This window comes from Vicugna pacos, chromosome 10 (assembly GCF_048564905.1).
Source record: "Vicugna pacos chromosome 10, VicPac4, whole genome shotgun sequence".
Classification (NCBI taxonomy): domain Eukaryota; kingdom Metazoa; phylum Chordata; class Mammalia; order Artiodactyla; family Camelidae; genus Vicugna; species Vicugna pacos.
This window is the reverse complement of record NC_132996.1, coordinates 25,300,931-25,318,660: the sequence shown is the minus strand read 5'-3', so window position 1 is coordinate 25,318,660 and position 17,730 is coordinate 25,300,931. Positions and strand designations below refer to the sequence as shown.

The following is a 17,730-nucleotide window of genomic DNA, read 5'->3' as shown; positions in this document are numbered from 1 at the left end:
ATTTCAGATTTTATCTAGAGACAAATTCTGGCAAGGTATTTAGATTTTAAAAGGGAGTCTGAATAAACTTTAAGCCATGGTTTCATAGGTTTAAGTAGGAAATATTTTTAAGGAAAGATAAGTTAACAAACTTATTTAGCAAACAATTGTATCATTGGTGGAATGTGTCTGGGATTTGTTTTAGTAAGTGAGCATTCAATAAAATTGACTTTTTTTGAGGTACAGTTCTATCACTTTTAAAAAAGTGAGCTTTATTATATTAGAGTGGCACATTTGTTATAATTGTTGAATCAATATTAATACAATATTATTAACTAAACTCTAGTTTACATTAGGGTTCACTCTTTGTGTTGTATCATTTTATGAGCTTTGACAAATCCACAGTGTCAGGTACCCACCATTACAGTTTCATACAGAATTGTTCCACTGGCCTCACTGGCCTAAACCCCTCCTCCCCCCATCCTCCACCTGTTTATCCTTTTCCCTTCCCTTGGAACACCTGGCAACAACTGATCTTTTTACTGTCTCCACAGTTTTGCCTTTTTCAGAATGTGATATAGTTGGAGTTGTATAGTATGTAGCTTTTTCAGATTGGCTTCCTTTCTTTAGCAGTATGTATTAAAGTTCCTCCATGTCTTTACATAGCTTTTCACAGCTCATTTCTTTTTATTGCTGCATAATACTCCAGTGTTATTGGATATGCCACAGTTTATCTTTTAATCTGTTGAGGTATATCTTGGTTTCTTCGAGTTTTGGCAATTATGAATAAAAGCTGCTATAGACATTTATATGTAGGTTTTTGTATGAACACAAGTTTTCGACTCATCTGGGTAAATATCTAGGAGTGTAGTTGCTGGATCATATAGTAAACCTATGTTCAGTTTTGTAAGAAATTGTCAGGTCATGTTCTAAAATGACTAGCACTTTAAATTGCCATCAACAATGAATGAAAGTTCCTGTTGCTCCACATCCTTGCCAGCATTTAGTATTGACAGTGTTTTGGATTTAAGCTATTCTAATAGGTGTGTAGTGTTGTTAAATGGTTGTTTTAATTTGCAATTCTCTGATGACTTATAATATTGAGCATTTTTTCATTTATTATCTCTAATCTTTGGTGAGGTAGCAGTTCAGATCTTTTGCCCATTTTTAAGTTGGGTTGCTTGTTTTTCTGTTGTTGAGTTTTCAGAGTTCTTTGTGTATTCTGTATTACATTCCTTTATCAGATAAATGGTTTTCAAATATTTCCTCCCAGTCTGTGGCTTGTCTTTTCATTCTATTTTTTTTTTACATTTTTATTGATTCATAATCATTTTACAGTGTTGTGTCAAATTCCAGTGTTCAGTACAATTTTTCAGTCATACATGGACATATACACACTCATTGTCACATTTTTTTCTCTGTGATTTATCATAACATTTTGTGTATATTTCCCTGTGCTATACAGTGTAATCTTGTTTATCTGTTCTACAATTTTGAAATCCCAGTCTATCCCTTCCCACCCTCTACCCCGCCCCCCCCCGGTAACCACAAGTCTGTATTCTCTGTCCATGAGTCCATTTCTGTCCTGTATTTATGCTTTGTTTTTGTTTGTTTGTTTGTTTTTGTTTTTTAGATTCCACATATGAGCGATCTCATATGGTATTTTTCTTTCTCTTTCTGGCTTACTTCACTTAGAATGACATTCTCTAGGAGCATCCATGTTGCTGCAAATGGCATTATGTTGTCAGTTTTTATGGCTGAGTAGTATTCCATTGTATAAATATACCACATCTTCTTTATCCAGTCACCTGTTGATGGACATTTAGGTTGTTTCCATGTTTTGGCTATTGTAAATAGTGCTGCTATGAACATTGGGGTGCAGGTGTCATCCTGAAGTAGATTTCCTTCTGGGTACAAGCCCAGGAGTGGGATTCCTGGGTCATATGGTAAGTCTATTCCTAGTCTTTTGAGGAATCGCCACACTGTTTTCCATAGTGGCTGCACCAAACTGCATTCCCACCAGCAGTGTAGGAGGGTTCCCCTTTCTCCACAGCCTCTCCAGCATTTGTCATTTTTGGATTTTTGAATGACGGCCATTCTGACTGGTGTGAGGTGATACCTCATTGTAGTTTTGATTTGCATTTCTCTGATAATTAGTGATATTGAACATTTTTTCATGTGTTTTTTGATCATTTGTATGTCTTCCTTGGCGAATTGCTTGTTTAGGTCTTCTGCCCATTTTTGGATTGGGTTGTTTATTTTTTTCTTATTGTGTCGTATGAGCTGCTTATATATTTTGGAGATCAAGCCTTTGTCAGTTTCACTTGCAAAAATTTTCTCCCATTCCGTAGGTTTTCTTCTTGTTTTATCTCTGGTTTCCTTTGCTCTGCAGAAGCTTGTAAGTTTCATTAGGTCCCATTTGTTTATTCTTGCTTTTATTTCTTCTAGGAGAAAATTTTTGAAATGTATGTCAGATAATGTTTTGCCTATGTTTTCCTCTAGGAGGTTTATTGTATCTTGTCTTATGTTTAAGTCTTTAATCCATTTTGAGTTGATTTTTGTATATGGTGTAAGGGAGTGTTCTAGCTTCATTGTTTTACATGCTGCTGTCCAGTTTTCCCAACACCATTTGCTGAAGAGACTGTCTTTATTCCATTGTATATTCTTGCCTCCTTTGTCGAAGATGAGTTGACCAAAAGTTTGTGGGTTCATTTCTGGGCTCTCTATTCTGTTCCATTGGTCTATATGTCTGTTTTGGTACCAATACCATGCTGTCTTGATGACTGTAGCTCTATAGTATTGTCTGAAGTCTGGGAGAGTTATTCCTCCAGCCTCATTCTTTCTCTTCAGTAATGCTTTAGCAATTCTAGGTCTTTGATGGTTCCATATAAATTTTATTATGATTTGTTCTAGTTCTGTGAAATATGTCCTGGGTAATTGGATAGGGATTGCATTAAATCTGTAGATTGCCTTGGGCAGTGTGACCATTTTAACAATATTTTCATTCTATTAATAGTCATTTTTGCAGAGCAGAAGTTCTAATTGTAATGAAATCCAACTTAATGATTTCTTCTTTCATGACTCATATATTTTGTATTGTATGTAAAAAGTCATCTCCAAGCCCAAGGTCACTTAGATTTTCTCCAATGTTATCTTCCAGAAGTTGTATAATAACTTTTATTTCACATTTAGATCTGTGTTTCATTTTGAGTTAATTTTTATGAAGGGTACAGGTCTAAATCTAAATTTTTGGTTTTAATTTTGTTTTCTTGTATGTGAGTGTCCAGTGGTTCCTGCACCATTTGGTGAAAAGGCTATCCTTTCTCCACTGAATTGCTTTTGTTCCTTTGTCAAAGATTAATTGACTATGTCTGAGTGTGTCTATTTCTGGGCTCTGTATTCTGTTCCATTGATTTATTTCTCTATTCTTTTGCCCATATGACAATGTCTTCATTATTGTAGCTTTATGGTAAGTCTTGACATTAGATAGTCTTCCGACTTTGTTCTTCTCTTTCAGTATGTATTGGTTCTTCTGGGTTTTTTCCCTTTTGGTATAAACTTTAGAATCAGTTTGTTGATACCCACAAAATAATTCGCTGGGATCTCGCTGAATCTATAGATCAAGCTAGGAAAAACTGACATCTTAATAATGTCTTCCTATCCATGAACATGGACAACTTTCTCCACTTATTTGGATCGCCTTTGATTTCCTTCTTCAGAGTTTTGTAATTTTCTTCACATAGATCTTGTACATATTTTGTTAGGTTTGGATCTAAATATTTTATTTTTTATGCTAGTGTAATTTATGTTGTGTTTTCAATTTTAAATTCCTATTATTCCTTGCTGTTGCTTAAGAAAGCAGTTGACTTTTGTGCATTAACTCTGTATCATGGAATTTTGCTATAATACACTTACTAGTTTCAGGAGGTTTGGGGTTGGTTCTTTGTTTTTTTATTTTTGTTTCTGTTTTGTTGATTCTTTCCAATTTTCTACATAGACAATTATATCACCTGTAAACAAAGTTAATTTTATTTCTTCTTTCCCAATATGTATAGCTTTTATTTCCTTTTCTTGGTGTTGCATAGCTAGGACTGTCAGTACATGTTTAATAGAATGGTGAAAGGAACTTAGGGGGAAGCATCTGGTTTCTCACCAGTAAGTATTTTTTGGCAAATATTGGTAGGTTTTTCAGCAAGTATTCTTTACCAAATTGGTGAAGTTCTCCTTTATTCTTAGTTTGCTAAGAGTTTTTTAAAAACCATACATGGGGGTTGAATTTTGTCACATACTTTTTCAGCATCTATTAATATGGTTATATGATGTTTCTTCTTTAGCCTGGATGATATGGTAAAATCCATTAATTGATTTTTGGAAGTCGAAGCTGCCTTGCATACCTGGAATATAGTTCATCTGGCCATGGTATATAATTCTCTTATACATTGATGGGTTTGATTTGCTAATACTTTGTTAAGGATTTTGCATTTATATTCATGAGAGATACTGGTCTGTAATTTTCCTTTCTAGTGGTGTCTTTTTTTTTTTTATTGAAGTATAGTCAGTTTGCAGTGTTGTGTCTAGCAGTGTCTTTGGGTTTGGTATTAGGATGATGCTGGTCTGATGGAATGAGTTAGGAAGTTCTTCTATATTTTGGAAGAGATTTTTTAAAACTGTATTATGCCTTATTTAAATGTTTGGTAAAATTCACCAGTGAAACCATCTGGGCTGATGCTTTCTGTTTTGGAAGATTATTAACTATTGATTTAATTTATTTTATGATAGAGGCCTATTCAGATTATCTATTTCTCCTAGTATGAGTTTCAGTAGTGTCATTTCAAGGAATTGATCCATTTCATCTGAGTTATCAAATTTGTGAACATAAAGTTGTTTATAATATTCTTAATTGTTTTTAATGTCCATGAGATCAGTTGTGGTGGCCCCCTTTCATTCCTAAAATTAGTAATTTCTGTCTTTTCCCTTGGTTAGCCTGACTAGCATTTTATCAATCTTACTGACCTTTTCATAAACACAGCTTTTGGTTTTGCTTACTTTGTGATTTAATTTATTCTGTTTGGAGTTCATTACCTTTTTGAATCTGTAGATTTATTTCTTTTGCCTAATTTGGAAAGTTTTTAGCCATTATTTCAATGAGTACTTTTTTATTCCTGCACGCTTTTTCCTTTCCTTTTTGCACTTGATGATGCAAGTATTAGGTCTTTTGGTATCATTTCACAGATGCCTGAGACTGTTCATTTTTCTGTTTAAATTGGGTAGTTTCTATTGTTGTGTCTTCCAGATTAAAGATTCTTTTCTCTATTTCTTACATTCTGCTGTTGAGGTCAAGTTTTTTATTCCAATTCTTATATCTTCATCTTCTTTACTGAGATTTTCTATTTCTTTGCCAAAATATTCTATTTTTGCATTTGTTTCAAGCACATTCTTAATTTCTAGTCAAGCATTTTTGTGATGAATATTCTCAGGTCTTTGCCTGATAATTGTCACATGTCTGTTATCTCATGCTGGCATCTATTGATTATCCTTTTTCAGTTACTTTGACGTCTTTCTGGTTCTTGATATAAGTGATTTTAATGGAACCTTGTACATTTTGGATATTATGAGTCTTTGGGTCTTATTTATACTTTCTATTTTACCTAGCTTCCTTTGACACCTCTGGTAGGGGAAGGAAAAAAATGCCTTCTCATTACTACCAGGAAAGGGTGGAAGTCCAAGTTCCCCAGGAAGTGTCCATTGACACCCATGTGGCAGAGGGGCCTGGGGAGGGCTTGTTATGCTCACTAGGATTGGGAGTTCCAGCTGCCCACATAGGGGGTAGGGTGGCCTCAGTAGTGCCATGTAGTAGTGAAAGTTTTGACTCTCCACTAGGCCGTTGATACCACCTAGCAGGGAGGGAGAGGATTATCTTGTTATTGCTGCAAGTCTGGGCTCTCCCTGTGGTGTCCACTGATATGATAGGAGGCTTGGTTGGTTACCATCTGGAAGAAATGAAAGCTTCAGGTTGCTATTTGGCTTTCTTTGAAATCTGAGGATATTGGAGCACCTTGGTTCAGCTTGGCAAGGTTGGAAATCTACTTTTTGTTTCTATAGATTTGGCTATTTTGGACATTTCATATAAATGGAGTCTGTAGCCACTTAAACCTGGCTTCTTTCACTTAGCATAATGTTTTCAAGATTTGTCCATGTTGTAGCATCAGTACTTCATTTCTTGTTATTGCCAAGTAATATTCCATTGTATGGATATACCATGTTCAGTTTATCCATCAGATGATGGACATTTGGACTAATTCCACATTTGGCTATTATGAATATTGCTGCTGTGAACATTCATATTCATGTTTTTGTGTAGACGTGTTTTTGATTCTGTTGGGTATATACATGTGTCTAGGAGTGAAATTACTGGGTCCTGTAGTAACTCTGTGTTTAACATTTTGAGAACTCCATTTTTTTTAACAGTAATGTGTGTTTGTTAATCTCCTCCTCACCCTTTCCCCTTTGGTAACCATAGTTATTTTCTATGTCTGTGAGTTTGTTTTTGGTTTGTAAATAGAATTTGTATCTTTTTTTTTTTAGATTCCGTATGTAAGTGATATCATTTGATATTTGTCTTTCTCTGACTTTATCAATCAGATAATCTCTAGGTCCATCTATGTTGCTACAAATGGCAATATTTCATTCTTTTTATGGCTGAGTAATATTCCATTGTGTGTGTGTGTGTGTGTGTGTGTGTGTGTGTATGTGTAGACACACACACACACCACATTTTCTTTTCTTTCTCCATTTCCTTTTTACTATTATTTTTTGTCTTGGGTCTTGTATTGTGATGTCAAGAAAGAGGCCTGAGATATTTTATAGTGTGTTTTGGATTTTAGAAAGAACTGTTTCCAGATTTTAGATTCATTTCTACTCTATTCTTTGCTTACATCTGTATTCGGTCCATTAAAATGATAGGTGCCATTAATTAAGTTACTCAAAAGATCTATAAGTTACATGAGTATTAAAGTGCTGAATCAGTAATATTTCAAAACATTGTGAATGTTCAGTTACTCAGATTCATAACTTTCTATTCATAAATTTACCTGTGCTTTTAATTATTTAGAAAAAAGAAAGTGAGTGCCTGCAATTAAAAATTTTGGTGCTTCGAAATGAATTGGAAAGACAGAAGAAAGCTTTGGGACGGGAGGTGGCATTACTGCATAAGCAACAAATTGCATTACAGGATAAAGGTGAGTAAAAACAGCATACAAACAGCCTAACCTTCACATTCAGTAATTTTCATTTCTTCTTCTCCATAGGCTCAAATAGTCATCTTTGTATAAATATACTGATACAATTAAAAAAATTTTTTGAAGTATTTTGAAGTTGATACATACAGAAATGTATATAAATACACATACACACACTTCAGATTTTCAGAGTGAACATACCTGCATAAGCAGAATCTCCATCAAGAAACAGCATTACAAGGACCCTAGAAGCCGCTTCATGTTCCTTTTTATTCAGGGAATCTTTAGCCAGACTAACCACTAGCTTGACTCACTGTACCATAGATTGACTTTGCATAATTTTGAACTTTATACAAATGGAATCATATGATATGTACATTCTGTGTCCTGGCTTTTGTCCAACGTTGTGTTTGTGGAATTTACCCTTACCTGCATGTAATGTAGTCTTAGTTTATTTTTACTGCCAGTTGTATTCATTGTATGAACATGACTTCATTTATCCTTACTTTTGGCATTTTGTTAATTTCTAGTTTGGGTTTATTACAGGTAATGCTTCCTGGAGTATCCTAGTATGTGTTTCTTAATGAAGATTTTTTATGCATTTTTTGGCAGTAAACCTAGCAGGAGTGTTATCACATCTCTTTCCCTACATCCTTGTCAGTGTTTGGTACTTTCTGTCCTTTGTGTTGTAGCCTTCTGAGTGGATATGTTGTAGAGTCTCCTTGCAGTTTTAATTTTGATCTCCCCTTAAGGCTGATGAAGTTGAACACAATTTCATATGTTCTTGCTTATTGGGATACACTCCTCTGTGAAGCATCTTTTGAAGTCTTTTGCCTCTCTCCCTCACCACCACCCACCTTTTTTTTTCTATTAGTTTGACAATTTTTTAATAAGAGTTGTTTATATATTATAGATATGAATTTTTTGTTTGAAATATGCATTAAAATATATTCTTTTGCTTGCTAGTTTACTCTTTCATGATGTCTTTACATGAACACAAGTTTCATTTTATCAGTCTTTTCTATTGAAGGCCTTTTGTGTTCAGTTTTAAGAAATATTTGCAGTTACATGTATCAGGAATTAATTTCTTTTTATTACTGAGTACTGTTCTGCTGTATGTATATGTAATTTGTTTATACATTTACCTCTATGCTAGATTTGTTTCCTGTATTGAATTATTATGAACTTTGAGTACAAGTTCTTGTGTGGACATGTTGTCTTGGTTAAATAACTAGGAGTGGCATTGCTGAATGTATATAGTAAGAATGTGTTTAACTTTATGAAACTGTGATGCTGTTTGGCCTTCCCACTAGCAACATATGAAAGTTCCATTTACTCCACATCCAAACATTTTTCATTTTAGCTATCCTACTGGATGCATAGTTGTTTCTTATTGTGGTTCTAATTTGTGTTTCTCTGGTAACAAATGAGGTTGAACACATTTTCTTGTGCTTATCTGTTATCTGTATCTTTTCTCTGGTAAAATGTTTAGATCTTTTGGCTGTTTTTTTTTTCCCCTGAGGGGCCAGGAGACTTTCTTATTATTGATGTCTAAGAGTTCTTTATATACTCTAGATACGTGTCATTTATCAGATAAGTGCTTCACATATTTTTCTCCTTGTCTCAGTAGTGTCTTTTGAGTGTATTCATCATTTCTTTTTAGATACACCTTGTCTTATTTTAGAAATCTTCGCTTAACCCAAGGTCACTTAAGATTTTCTCCTATTTTCTTCTGGCATTTTTATCATATTAGTTCTTATATTTACATCTGTGATCTGTTTGGGGTTACTTTTTGTGTATGGTGTGAACCTCCTGAACCACCCTCTGTCCACTTTCTGTGCGTTGTGGCCTGGAAACACTCCCCACCCGGTAAGGTGGGGCGATATAGGGCTCACCTTGTTTCCTTTCTCTCAGAAATCACTGTCTAGCCTGCCCATTATCCAGTGTCTGAAACTGTTGTCATATATAACTTTGTGTGATTTTTTTAGTTGTTTACAGTGTGAAGGTAAGTCTCATATATGGTGTTCCATCAGTCAGAAATAGAAGTCTTTTTCCTGTGCTTTCTCACCCCTGTGCCTGTTGTTAGCAGAATGTGCTTTTCCCGTCTCTGCTTGGTTCAGTTATTTTCTTTTAAAGACATACCTCTTTGGGGCCTCAATATGACCTCTCTTTTGAGGCTTTTCTCTCTCTCTTCCAGAAATTTCTTGCTCCCATTTCTGTGTCCCCATAGTATTTTTGATGTCTTATTTTCCTGCTTAGTAGGTTTGGACTTTAGGGCAGGAACTTTACATTTTTATATTAGTATCCGTTTCAGTGCTTAAGACAGTGCCTTATATGGCACTTGGTCTCTGAGGGGCTCTCATCTAGGAAATGTGCATTACACGTAATGCATAAACTTTTTATCCCTAGTTTATCTGCATTGCATCCTTTTTTGGGTTCCTGTTTGTTCTCAGTATGTTTCAGACAGTTGAGATTGATGAATCATGTAATGGCAGACAAAAAATCTGTTGTCGGGAGTATATTTGGAATGTGAATAAAGTAGGCTATAGTTAACAAGTTTAAAATTTTTACATTATTTGAAATAAAAGCTAGATTCAAAAATAATTTTGTAACTGTGATCTTACTTCATTTCAGTGATTTTAGGAAAAAATAGTTTAAATTTAAAGGGATAGTTTTTTTGTTTTTTGTTTTGAAATACCATCAGTTATTAAAGGGATAGGTTTTTATTCAGAGTGCCTTGATTCATGTCTGGCCTCATTATTTACCAGCTCTGTAACCTTGTCCAATTACTTGGCTTCATCTCTAAGATAAAGTTAATAGTACTTATAACTGTATTGATCTTTTACTGAGTTTTAATAGGCTCCTTCCTAAGTTCTGCTAATGTTGCTGGTCTGTGGACCACACTTTACGTAGCAGGGTTGTGTATGATGATCAGAAGAGTTGTAAAATTCAAATGATCTTATGAAAATAGAAATAAAATACCTTCTGTCTTATTCCTATGCCCCACCTTAATCTGAATGCTTCAGCCAAACAGGAATTCTTTTAGAACTAAGAGAAACTTAAATTTGCTTTAGCCTGTCTCACCTAGATTTAGACCTTTGTTGTTGTTGTTGTTTCGGGGGGGTGGTAATTAGGTTTATGTATTTATCTTTTTGACAGAAGTGCTGGGATTGAACCCAGGACCTTGTGCACGCTAAGCACGCACTCTACCACTGAGTTATACCCTCCCCCTACGTCTTTGTTAATTTCTCCAGGTAATCTTTGCTGGCTCACCCCACCTTCTCCTCCCACCTCCACCCCTTCGGTTAGATGTACTACTCTGTGCTTCTGTAGCACCCAGTGTTTTTCCCTTATAGCATTGTAATTGCTAGTCTGTCTCTTCCTCTAAATGTAAGATCTCTAAGGGCAGGCACCGCCCAAGTACTCCGTTAAATACTCTTAGGTTCCTTGGGCATGGTATAGTGAATGCCTGGGATTTAGTGAGCACTCAGTAAATATCTGCTGAGGAAATGAACCATAATTATGGTTATCAGTCTATCGTTAAGGGCACCACTACTAAAGAATAAAGACTTCTGTAGCTTCTAGCTTAGTATTCTTTTGGGAAAACTGATATTCTTATGAGAACTACTGAAAGTACACCTTATTTGGCAGTGATTGTCAAAACTATCTGCATTCCACTACAGCTTGCATATTGACATTTATACACGACAGTCTGAGTAGTGCCATTTAAAATCATGAGATATTATGAGCAAAGTCCACTTCCATAGGGTCTCTGTCAGAATGACTCCAAATAAATAGATAGCTGTTGTGTACAAACAAGACCTATTTTAAGAGTTCTCATCTTCTGTGAAAAAGACACATTTCTGCGGTGCTTTGGAAGTATCATCAGCTTTTATATACTCAAATTGCCTGCTACTGGTAGCATGTATGTTTACATATCTTTTTCAAGGTCATCAGTTTTTAAAATGAAAACCCTAGGATTTTAGAGGGGTGAGCAGCTTTTACCTTTTTCTAATAAGAGGAGCAAAAATAATACTGGCTGCAGTGTTTCAGTTACCATACCTGCCACTGTACAGATATGAGCTATTTAATCACCACAGTAACTTTAGGAGGTAGGGACTATTATCATTTACGTTTACAACTGAGGAAACCCTAAACCAGGGTCAGAGACATTAAATACCTTACTGAAGTTCACACAACTAATGACATGATGTGATTAAAATCTTTCTGTTGCTTCTAAAACTCAATGTAATACACATTTTTATCAGTAGTATGATGTGTAAAGTCCATGGAAGGTGTATTATTCTGGTGTATGGTAAAAGATAGGGAGATGTGATTCTTCAGTGGTGTTTTTGGTTGTGTTTTCCTCTTATGCTGATAGAGGGAGGTCCCAAGAAGTCTCATCACCAGCCTTGAAACAGGTGAAATTCTAAACAGTGATTTCTCTCCCATTTAAAAGACTAAGGTGTAGTAATGAGTGCTCATGTTTGTAGAACGCTTATTAGTGCCAGGCAATGCCATGTGTTTTCTATACTTTATCTCATTTTATTCTTACTAATTATCCTATGAATTAAAGGTAGTGTTATCATCCTCCTAGTAATAAAGATATTATATATTGTTATCCAATTTATAGATCAGAAAACTGAGTTTCAGATGCCCAAAGCCACATAGCAAGTTATGACAGAGCCTATGTTCTGAGTTACTGGTGCCCAACGATGCTGCATGGGAGGACTGTAGGATTTTGTAAATACCTGTTCTAGCATCCGGTCAGAAGTAGCACATTCGTGTGTCCCCTCCAGGAAGGATGGTAATGCTCAAGCTGAGTATGTATTTGCCAGGATAGGTCACAGTTGTTGATTTTTAACACTGACTCTGTACTTTAGGAGCTTTCCTCCCACTTTTATATGTTTTTGAGATGAGTATTATTTTGTATTTCCCTGAGCTCTTAGAATCACAGGCAGTTTAAGATCTAATGTTGACACTTTGGGCTCAAGTTTAAGCAGGAGAAACAGTGCTGCTGTTCGCTGCACTTTTCTGTCAGAAATTCCTAAACATATTTCCTTCCAAATTAATATCTGTCTTTCCAAAGTTTTGGGGTGTGAGGACAATTTTCCCCTGGGATTTATTAAAGTTTCTTTATTTTCAGTTGTTAGCATTGTACGCAGCTTGTGAAAGGCAGTAAAAGACAGCTTGGTGGTGGGGAGGGCAAAGGTGGGTTCTGAGTAAACCTCACATTTTCTTTTCAGAATGATTCATTTTTTAATATATTTGTAATGATTTATTGGATTGTAGGAAAGTTAAACTATCATATTTTAATCTCTGCATTTTGCAATGAAAGATGTGGATGCATAGAAGTAAGCCACTGACAGTTTTATTTTGGTTTGTCATCATGTTTTCTCCACTTACTCCCCAAAATCATTGGAAATGGCATTTACAAAAAATACATTTACAATTAGATGGTTCAACATAGAAGTGAAAGGAAGTCATAAGGCATGTAAAGGAAGTGGGAACGATATTGAGTATGTGTATATGTGTGCACGTGCCTTTGTCAGTTCTTTTAGTCATCATTATGGAGCACCTACAAAGAATCAACCATTGTGTAAGATGTTAGAAACAGAACGACAGATGTGATAGTTTTATGACAGAGATATGTAGAGAGTGCCATAGGAACAGAAGATGAGCATCTGGAAATCAGAACACCAGATAAGTATCACCAGGAAGTGATACTTGGGCTGAGTCTGGAAAAATATATAGTAGATAGTTGGGGGAGGTGAGACTTTCCAGGTATAGGGAACAGTTATACAGAGGCATGGAAGTAGATTAGAAAATTGCAGGTAATTTTAATAAATCTTCAGTTCTCAGTACCTTTGAGTAAGGGTCCATAGGACAGGCTACAGAAGTTAAGAATGACCTTATCATAAAGGTAGTTACGTTGAAAAGTTTGGAGATCTATAGAAGTAACTTAAGCAAGTTTCTCAAAGACAAAAAGTAGATAGGACTGTATTGATGACTGTAATATAGAATGGATATTAGATATATGTTTTAGAAAATTCTCTTTGAAGAGTTAAGGATAGAGAGTTGTCAGTTAGGTTATTACAGTAATCTAAGCAGTATGTAATTAAAATCTAAACAGTTTGGAAATGTAGAGGGAAGAGGGAGTGTGTAGGTTCATGAGATATTTAGTGATTGACTCTACTTTTTTTTTTTCTTGTAGTATCATCAGTTTACAATGTGTTAATTTCTGGTGTACAGCACAGTGCTTCAGTCATACATGAACATACATATATTCGTTTTCAGATTCTTTTTCACCATAAGTTATTACAAGATATTGAATATAGTTCCCTGTGCTATACAGTATGAACTTGTGGTTTATTTGGTTTTGTGAGAACCCTCCTGCATTTTGAAGTGAGAGCCACTCTGCCAGAGTTTAGTAGGTGTTCTGTGTGATTCAGTGGGTTTGTAGATATAATTCTTGGTGTATATGTGGGAGAGAGTGTGCTGTGAGTCTCTCTACTCTGCCATCTTGGCATCTCCCCCTAGACTGACTTTACCAATGGCTTAGTGGATTGGAGGCAAGAGAAAAGTTTAGATAGTTTCCAATTTCTGGTTTGGACTAGTGGCCAGATAATTAAACCATTCATCAAGACAAATACTGGAGGAGAAGCAGATGTCATGGCAAAGGAAGAAAGGGGAAGAATTAAGACTTCCAATTTTCAATAATTACCTAGTGGGTAAGATAGTAAACAAGAAACTGACAAGTAAATTAAATATCAGATTGTGGCAAGTACTAGAAACAAGCTGTGGTGATAGAAGTTAACCATGGGAGACCATTTTTACAGATACTGCGCAGAAAAGATTTGCTTGAGGAGCTCAGTTTTGCAATATAAGAATTGCTGGGATACCAGCAGAGGGAACAGCATATGAAAGGGCTTAGACATGGCGAGCACCTGGATTACGAGTTAGAAAGGCGGCCACTGTAGCTGGAATGTGATTTGTTAGGAAGAGAGTAGTATGACAGGGGGATGGGAAAAGAAGGAATTCAGAGTATAAGTGAAGATATTTGCCTTATCCATTGAATAGGAGAAGGCTAAGAAAATGGCATAGAGGCAGGTGTGTTAGGTGTGTCTACGTGTTAGGTTGTAGGTAGAAATATGAGGGAATCCTGTTATTTCAAGGTAGTAGAAGTGAGGTAACTGGTATGTTGGATTTAGGGGAGCTTTAAGGTCTGGGGGGAATATATGGAATAGTGATCTCCAAGAATGAAAAAGCAAACTATTTGAGACAATTGTAGTAGGACTGTTGGATGTTGTGCCTGTTTGTGCTGTGTGGTTGTTATTTTTAAAGTAAAATCAATCAGACTGGTTGTGTAATTTTCTCTACGTACTTGGAGCTTCATGGAGGCAGCTTGAGAGATTGCAGTTATTCAATAAAAGTGAAATTATCCCCATTTTACAGAAGAGGAAAATGAAATTCAGGGAAGTTAAGACGTGTCTGGAGTCCTGAAAGTAGCATAGATAGAATATTAGCCCAGATCTTTCTGATTCCTAAGGCCATGGCTTTCTGGTACAGTACACTGCCTCCCATGTAGTATCTGCCTATTGTATTTGAGCACTAAAATTAGCTCTGACCCAGCTGTCAAGCTAATTATGTCGAGTTATGAAAGGTATCAGTTGCTTCCTTTTGCCTGTTATAAGGAAGTATATCAATTCTTTAGGGAGAAAAAAATCTTCTCTTGGCATAAATTCCAAGAGGAATTTAGCATGCAGTTTCTTATGTGCTAGATATTAAAAATTGTAATGAAATACAGTCAATTGCAATTTTGCAAAAGTTACAGCAAGAAATATCTATTAACCCTTGAGAAGGGCAGCATCATAAATCATAGTAGAGAAAAGGCATTTCTGTCTAAGGAAAAAAAGTAAAATAGTCAAAGTATATTGCGTTTTGGTCATCTGCCTTGATGTAGAAAACTTAGAAGAATGGCAGTTTATTGGTTTTAGCTGTAATTTTGACAGGAGCTGGCCATTGGCCAGTCTGAGACCAAACTCTGGTGAGAGAGAGGCTAAAGAGTCTATGTTTCGTTTTGTTGATTGAAGCAAGATTCATAATCTTTAGCTATTCAGTTTACAGGAGACAGCATTGACATTTGGTTGTTAAAATTAAAGTGCCTGTCTTGAGTTCTTGCTGAGCAGAGGGGCCATGGTGTATGCATGGATAGAGCCAAGCATTTCAGAAAGCAGTTTTGGAATATCGTAAACCAAGCACGTGTATTTGCTTTCTCTCCCTCTCGGTGACCCATTGATATGATGGTAAAGATACATGCATAAACAATAAATCTTTGGTGATGGTGAAAATGAAAGAGGGTGCCATCAGAATAGCAAAGATTCTTGACTCAGTTCTCAGAGACACAATAGAATAGATAGAATTGTGTTGATGAATAGACTGGAATAGAGGCACACTGATGCCTAGAACACAAATGAAACAGACTGCAGTGGGTGTTTCTGATAGAGCTCTCAGAGGCCTCAACCTGGAATTCCCAAGTATGGAAATCAGGAATGGTGGAGCAATACTTAGGGTAACCGGCCTACTGGCCCACTTTAGTTCCTTTGTGAATTTGGGGTAACTTCCTATAACATTTGCTTCAACTACTTTCTAAACATAATGGTCAGGACTTGGTTGGGCCCCATGGTGTGAGATTTTGGCATAGAAAGATGGAGCAGAGCCCAACTGTGGAGTTTTGCAACCCACTCAGAGGGAAACACGAAAGGAGTGAAATACCCTAAAGTAACATAATCCCAGAGTAAAGTTCTCTTTATTTGACACTTGTAGTGGCTTAAAGTAAAAGTTCTGCCTCCTCCCAGCATATACCCTGAAGGAAAGCTTAATTGTCAGCAGGGCCTGCCCGCTTATGCCAGGCAGGCATTCAGAGGAAAGTTAGGAAATTTGAAGAATGTGTTGCATTGAAGGTAATCACGGCCACAGCAAAACCCAAATCCAGTCAGTTCCTGATTATATTGACTCAGCCACCCAAATTAACAGTAGAAGAAGCGTGTCCTTTTCTTTCTCCACTGCCCTGCAAATGATGTTCAGTAAGTATTCAATCAAAAATTTTGAGACAAGAAAAGCAAATCAAACAAAACAAAAAACCGTCACTACCACCACCACCACTACCAACAAAAGGTTGACAAAAAGAAGAAATTAACAGAAAAAGACTCAGAGATGACTCAGATATAGGGTCTATCAGAGAGGGAATTTAAAATAACTAGCATTAATATGCTTCAGACTTTTGTAAAAAGGTGGATAACATATACAGACAGATGATAAATTTCAGCTGAGAGATGGAGACTGTAAGAAACAGTCTAATGGATATGCTGTAAACCACAAACACAGTAATAGAGGTGAAGAGTGCCTTTGACAAACTCATTGGTAGATTCGACACAACTAAGGAAAGAATCATTGAACTTGAAGATAAATCAGTAGAAATTACCCAAACTGAAGTGCAAAGAGAACTCTTTGACGTGAGACTAAGATCATTTATTATCAGTAGTCCTATATATCATGAAATGTTAAAGGAACTTCTTCAGGAGAAGAAATACCAGACAGAAACTTGGCTCTACTTCCAAACAAATTAAGAGGTCCAGAAATGATTGAAAGGAAGTTGTTACAAAGAAATTTTTTCTTATTTTTAATTGCTCTGGAAGACAATTGATTTTCTAATGCAAAAATAACAGTGTTTTGGGATTTATACATGAAGCAAAATTTATGAAGTATTTAAAGAGTGGGGAAGGGAAGAATTGGGAGTGTACTATTCTCAGAATTTTATACTGTACGTGAAGTGGTATAATATTATTTGAAGGTAGATTGTTATTAATTAAAGTTATATGTTGTAAACTGTGGGGCAGCCATTAACATTTTTAAAGGGAGGTAAGAGTAAGCCAGTAGTGAAGAAAGTGTATTTTTTTTAAGAAAATGTATTTTTAAATTTTATTTTACTTTCTTCACTTGACAAGGATTTTCCTTTTTGTTTCCTTTTGGTCATGTAATATATTCTAAAGATCTTCAAAACTAAAGAAGGTGCATAACATTTACGTTTTGAAGCCCAGATCTGTTTTGGTCCTATTTGTGATTTCACTAGTAGTGCTAGAATTGAGGCAGTCTTTTATCTGGGATGAAGAATGACGTTGTGAACTTCTGTAGTGGTGGAAGAATTCATGTGTTTTCTGGTAAAAGTACATGGGGTTGGGGATGGAGGTTGTCAACCTAAATGTCTTCTGAAATCATTGAGGGTAAAATTTGGGGAGGAATTATATTGGGGCTAAAGAAGATAGATTGTGTTCCTTGATCAATTTCTATATGGGAGACAGAGTTAGCACTTATTGGTCATTTAAATACAGTTGAGAGTAGAGTGCTTAGAATATATTGATAAAATTACTTAGGTTGGTGAATTTAGTGCTAGGGTCCAACTGTGTTTTGATCAATTAACCTCCTTATTCCTCCCTAGAGAAGACGTGCAGAA

The 17,730-nt window shown here is 35.8% G+C and overlaps 1 protein-coding gene across 2 annotated transcripts in view; it reads left to right on the top strand.

Annotated features, from left to right (window-relative positions):
* Positions 1-17,730, top strand: part of UVRAG (UV radiation resistance associated) — a 253,659-nt gene that overhangs the window by 119,842 nt on the left and 116,087 nt on the right. For both annotated transcript variants that reach the window (XM_006203319.4, XM_072969171.1), the window contains exon 8: positions 7,091-7,217. In XM_006203319.4, coding sequence (XP_006203381.2) covers positions 7,091-7,217 — 127 coding nt within the window. The remainder of the gene's footprint in view (positions 1-7,090; positions 7,218-17,730) is intronic.